This window comes from Guillardia theta, assembly GCF_000315625.1.
Source record: "Guillardia theta CCMP2712 unplaced genomic scaffold GUITHscaffold_2, whole genome shotgun sequence".
Classification (NCBI taxonomy): domain Eukaryota; class Cryptophyceae; order Pyrenomonadales; family Geminigeraceae; genus Guillardia; species Guillardia theta.
The window spans coordinates 1,172,431-1,177,739 of record NW_005434672.1 but is presented as its reverse complement, the minus strand read 5'-3'; the positions used below and the strand labels follow the sequence as shown (position 1 = coordinate 1,177,739).

General features: G+C 58.6%; 3 protein-coding genes across 3 annotated transcripts; 1 reads left to right on the top strand and 2 right to left on the bottom strand.

The window, feature by feature from the left end:
* Positions 1 to 826: 826 nt before the first annotated feature.
* Positions 827 to 2,279, bottom strand: GUITHDRAFT_99699 (hypothetical protein; the record flags this gene model as incomplete). Its single annotated transcript, XM_005841985.1, has 7 exons — positions 827 to 919; positions 966 to 1,030; positions 1,258 to 1,324; positions 1,379 to 1,444; positions 1,499 to 1,987; positions 2,038 to 2,099; positions 2,192 to 2,279. The coding sequence occupies 7 exons, from the start codon at positions 2,277 to 2,279 to the stop codon at positions 827 to 829; spliced, it is 930 nt and encodes a 309-aa protein (XP_005842042.1).
* A 431-nt stretch (positions 2,280 to 2,710) lies between these two features.
* On the top strand, positions 2,711 to 4,282 carry GUITHDRAFT_99698 (hypothetical protein; the record flags this gene model as incomplete). The annotated part of the gene is made up of 4 exons (XM_005841984.1): positions 2,711 to 3,206; positions 3,368 to 3,764; positions 3,821 to 3,983; positions 4,196 to 4,282. The coding sequence occupies 4 exons, from the start codon at positions 2,711 to 2,713 to the stop codon at positions 4,280 to 4,282; spliced, it is 1,143 nt and encodes a 380-aa protein (XP_005842041.1).
* A 113-nt stretch (positions 4,283 to 4,395) lies between these two features.
* Positions 4,396 to 5,097, bottom strand: GUITHDRAFT_99697 (hypothetical protein; the record flags this gene model as incomplete). The annotated part of the gene is made up of 4 exons (XM_005841983.1): positions 4,396 to 4,445; positions 4,494 to 4,603; positions 4,824 to 4,985; positions 5,042 to 5,097. The coding sequence occupies 4 exons, from the start codon at positions 5,095 to 5,097 to the stop codon at positions 4,396 to 4,398; spliced, it is 378 nt and encodes a 125-aa protein (XP_005842040.1).
* Positions 5,098 to 5,309: the final 212 nt, after the last annotated feature.

Genomic DNA, 5,309 nt, shown 5'->3' with positions numbered 1-5,309 from the left:
GCTGCTGCTGCTGCTGCCCCTCCTCCTCCTCCTCAAATCTCCTTGCTTCAGCCCCTTCCTCTCCGATCTTTCTGTCACACTTCCGCTTCATCCTCCACCCCCTCTTTCCTTCTCTACTTCTCTTCGTCCGCCCCCCTTCTCTCTCCTCCTTCACCTCATCGAAAGTTTTGGAGCATTCAGGATCCTCTAGAAAAGATTCGCCGAAGAGCCTCTGCTCTTGCTTCAGGAAAAGCTGCGCGCAATCGCATCCTTCCCTGCAGCAAGCGATCAATCCCGCTCCTGCTCCTGCTCCTGCTCCTGCTCCTGCTCCTGCTCCTGCTCCTGCTCCTGCTCCTGCTCCTGCTCCTCCCCACCAGCCTCCTCCTGCTTTGTCCCCTTCCCCATCCCTTTCTTCATTCCATGCCTCGACTCTCCCTCCTCTTGCTCTACCCCTTCACCTCCCCCTCCCCCCCCCCTTCCCTTCTCCTCGCCCAGATCCTCATCCACCGCAACTTCGCGAACCTTCTCCGGCATCCCCGCAAATGCTCCAGGAGGTCCGACTTGTCCTGATACATGGTCGGAGGAAGCAGCAACTCGCTGATGTCTGCCTGTCCTTGCTGAATGGAATTTTCGAGAAAGCTGAGAAAGCTGCATAAGAAGACGAGGAAGGTAGGGAGAGGATGGGATGGAGCAGCGGACGGGTGAGACGAGGAGAGGAGATCAGAGTTGGGTAGTGTGCGACGATTGAAAGAGAAGGATACAAAATAGATGAGGACGAGACTGAGAACGTGGAGAAGGAGGAGGGAGAGAGAGGAGTAGGAAGAAGGAGAGGAGGAGGAGGAAGAGTCTATGAATTGAAACGAGGAGCGAGGAGGTTGGCAATGTTGCGGGGAGGTACCGATGCTGCCACTTGTTGAACTTGATCGGCCTGGGGGTCAACCTGCAGCAGCAGGTGAGGGAGAGGAAGGAAGGTTCTCACAACTCACGACTGTCGATCGTATCCTGCTCATGATGACCATCTCGTAACTGAGCTCCCCGCTTCCTCCCGCCACTGGAGGGCGAGACGAGACGTGTGAGGAGGGCAAGAAGAGAGGTGTGGAGGCGGAGAGATGCTCGAGCAAGCAAGTTGGCAGAGCGACTGAGAGATCAAACGAAGGATGGAGGAAAGGCAGGAGAGAGGAGGGAAACGAAGAGGGAGGAGGGAGGAGGGAGGAGGGAGGAGGGAGGAGGGAAACGAGAAGGGAAGAAGGATATCAGCGCGAAATTCTTCATCCTCACCATCCAGAACCCCTCGAGACATCTTCTCCTTGCCGAACGTGTCGATCAACCACCTGCAGAAGATGGACTGTGCGAGTAGAGCTCAGCCGAGGACACAAAAACAGTGCTCCTTGCTCCTCACCGCTCGTTGCCTCTTGCTGCACTTGTCAGAGGGCGGGAGGTGGTCCCCGAGGGCAGAAGGAGTTTGCTGCAGGGCAGGAGGGCGTCAGGCGTCCTCAGCTCCTGACAGAAGACTACAGACCAGCCTCTGCCTCCTCCTCTCCGCCACCCACATCGCTCGCGCCTTGCCGATCGTCTCCCCCCCAGTGTCGTGTCGGTACCTGCACGCTGCCCCCTTCAAGCACTGTCCTGTGTTGATCCACGCCTTGCAGAGAGGAGCATCTTGATCAACGCTCATCTCCTCCTGCATGCTCGGACCAGATACGAGTGCTGCTGTCCTGTCTTGGAAGCAGCCCCTCTTCTCCGTCTCCCACTTCTCCTCTATCGCAAAGTCCCTGCAAAAGACCTCGAACTGACATGCGACGGCATCGACCCCCGGCTCTTGCACCTTCCCCGTCACTCGTATGCGATCGCCTGGCCGCACGTTCGCTCTGAACTCCTCGAAGACCTCGCTGGACGATGTCTCCACAGACATCACCAGCAACACCAGCCCTCCCTCGCCCTCTCCCTCGATCTTCATGTACACCAACAGCAAGTTTCGACGCATCTTCCTCCTGCGGAGAACCTGCCCCTAGCAAGCATGTCAGCTCTGCTCTCCCCTTCCTCCCCTCCTCATCTCACTGTTATCCACTCGCTCTCCTCCTCCTCCTCCTCAGAGCGTTTCTCTCCCCCACTGCTGATTCCTGCCAGCAAGTATCATCCGGATCAGAAGGACAAAGCAGGAGCATGGCAGGGGAAAAGGGCAAGAGAAGGGAGGAGACGACAAGGACCGCACCTGGAGCTCCATCCTCGCCTTCGCATGTCGCCTCCTGCGCGCATGCCCCACTCTGCACATGCGGCCCCATGGTCCCCGCATGTGCCATTGCAGCCGTGCAGGTCAGCTAGCAAGTTGAAATCCATGGCCAATGGTTGATACATGCTCTCCTCCTCCTCCTCCTCCTCCTCCTCCTCCTCCTCCTCCTCCTCCTCCTCCTCCTCCTCCTCCTCTTTCATTTCCTTCTCCTCGTTGCCTCCCTCTCGTTTTACCCTCTCACAGCCTTCTGCCCAATTCTGTACGTGGCCCATGATCTCCTCTCCTCCTCTCCTCCTCACTATCCCTCTCCCCAACCCATCTGCTTCCTCTGCTCTGCTCTGCTCTGCACTCTACTCCTCCCCTGCCCTGTCCCGCGCTCATGTGCATCAGTAGCCTGCTTTCTAATCTCCTCCGATGCAGGCAGCGAAGAGTTTTCCTGCGCTTGTTGGGACACGTGGCATGGCGGCGATCTGGTAGACAGCTGAGGGCGGCAACGGAGAGATGCAGGCAAGCGCGGAGGAGGAGGAGCAGCTGAGCTGCCTGAGAAGTTGGATCGCGTCAGTGATAGGGGATGTATGCCCCTCGGACTTGCGAGCAGCCTTCCGTGACTCTCAGTGTTTGGTTGCACTGGTGGATGCCCTGGACGCGAGCAAGGTGCTTGCTCCCGAACTTTCTCCGCGCACTGAAGAGGACGCGCTCCTCAACTTCGCCACCATCATCGACTTCTTGAACAGGAGAGGGTTCCGGCTCGCCACCAACGCGCAGGGCCTGATGATGTCCCGAGACGTCAAGGGCGTGCTGCAAGTGCTGTGGGCTATGGCGGAGTTCTTTGTTTGCATCCCGCAGTTCTCAAGGTACAGCCAAGGAAAATGGAGGGAAGGAGCGAAGCGATGGGTCGACGCTATCGTCAAGAGGGGAGCTGCGAGCGCGGTGGAGGTAGAAGACTTCAGTTCAAGCTTCAAGGATGGGGTGATCTTATTGGTGATCATCGCCCAAGGTACCTCTCCTCCTTCCTTCCTCCTGCTCCCTCCCTCTCCACATCCTCCCTTTCTCACCCTCCTCCCTCCCTGCCTCCCTGCCTCCCTGCCTCCCTGCCTCCCTGCCTCCCTGCCTCTTCCCCCCCTCGATAGATCTCCTGCCATGACGTTTGTCGCGCAGCATGGCCAGAGGCGCATGTCGATGTGGAGATGACGGTGAGACAAGGGCATCAGGAATGTGTCGAGCTCGCTCTCTGCCTTGCCGAGCAGAAGTTTCAAGTCCCCAGCCTCCTGACCCCCCAGGAGATCATGCGAGGAGCCTCCCCCTCCTGCCTGCTACTCTACCTCGCATGCCTCCACGACCGATTGGTTGCCTCGGACGCCACGGCTGTCGTCAGCCCAGACTTTGCAGGAGAGAAGCTGCTGGAAGCAGTTCAGGGGAGAGGAGACGGGCCGCCGCTAGGAGGGCGGGGCGGGACGATGGAGAAGTTCAGGAGGGACGGTATCAAGGTGGACGAGCTCCTCCCGACGGTCGATGGCGGAGTGATCTGCGTTCTGTGCATGAGGGGGAACGTCAGGTGAGGGAGCGGCGACTGCTGTTGCCTCCCCGCTGATGCCCTTGTGCTCCCCTCAGGCCGAGGTGGCTGGGCTGCTTCCACGCCTTCTGCCTGGACTGCCTGGAGGCGGTCGCGGCGAGGAGCGACGACGTTGCGAATGTCCGTTGCCCCGTCTGCGACTTTGTCAGTGAGATCGACTTGGACGACCTCGCTGCCATGGATGATGATGGCTCAACCAAGGTCAGGAGCTCGACCCCACTCCCCTCCTCCTCCTCCTCCTCCTCCTCCTTCCCACTATCCCTCATGCCCCTACCCGTTCTTCTCTCCTCCCTCCCTCCCTCTCACTCGATTCGCTCCCACTTTGCTTTCCTTCCCACCTCTCCGCTCCTCCCCTTCCTCCTTACTTCCGCCCTCTTCACCCCACTCCTCCTCCCTTGCTGTTTCTCCCTTAGCTCCTTCCTTGTGTCCTTGGGCTCACCCGCTCCTCTCAAGATCCTGGAGATTCTCTCGGAGAAACGTCAGACGTGCAACAACTGTGACGAGAAGATCGCAACTCTGTGGTGCTGCTCCTTCTCCTGCTCCTTCTCCTGCTCCTTCTCCTGCTCCTTCTCCTGATGCTGCTCCTGCTTGTGCACTTTCATGAGAATGTCGATCAGGTGCGAGACTTGTCGAGCTGCTCTTTGCCAGCATTGTAGTCATGAGCTACACAAGTTCAGGATGACAAGCGTCAAGCAGGTGAAACTTCTTTACCTTCCTCCCTCTCTTCCTGCTCCTCGCCCTCGTCCTTCTGTTGCTCTTCCTCTTCCTGGTTGTCCTCCTGTTCGCACTCGCCCTCTTCCTCTTCTTCCAGACACCTTCTCCTGTCACTTGTCCTCAGTCTCCCCCCGATCATCCTGAACCTCGTCCCGTTCCTCCCTTGCCTCCTCCTCTGCCCACACTGACTGCCCGAGTAACTGCAGCATCATGTGGTCCCCTTGCAAGCAGGAGGAAAGAAGCCAACGGAGCTCAGGAGATGTTTCCTCCACCAGGATGAAGAAGTGATCTCCCCTCGATGATGTTCCTTGAGACGTTCTGATGTACCATGGCAGGTGTTGTTCCTCAGCATATCTAGGTGAGAGCTGCTGCTGCTGCTGCTGCCGCTCGTCCTCGTCCTCGTCCTCGTCCTCGTCCTCGTCCTCGTCCTCGTCCTCGTCCTCGTCCTCGTCCTCGTCCTCGTCCTCCTCTTCTTCCTCCTCCTGCGTGCTGCCCTGGCGTCGTCATCTCTTCTCTTTTGAGTCTCGCTATCTGCCTTCTCTGACTTTCCTGTCCCAGCCAGCAGCTCGTCTGTAGAGAATGCGTCTTGAGCGGGCAGCATCGAGAAGTGATGTTCTTATCTTCTTCTCCCCGCCCCCCCCCCCACCCCCCAACCACCAAACACCTGCTTCTCTCCCTCTTCGCTCCTCTCCCACAACTCCTCCTCGGCCCCTCCCCTTCCTCCTTCCCATCCGTCTCCTTCTCCAGCTAGTCCCCCTGGTCCCCTCCTCACACTCTGCAGGATTACTACGTCACGATCAAGGAAGCCGGAGA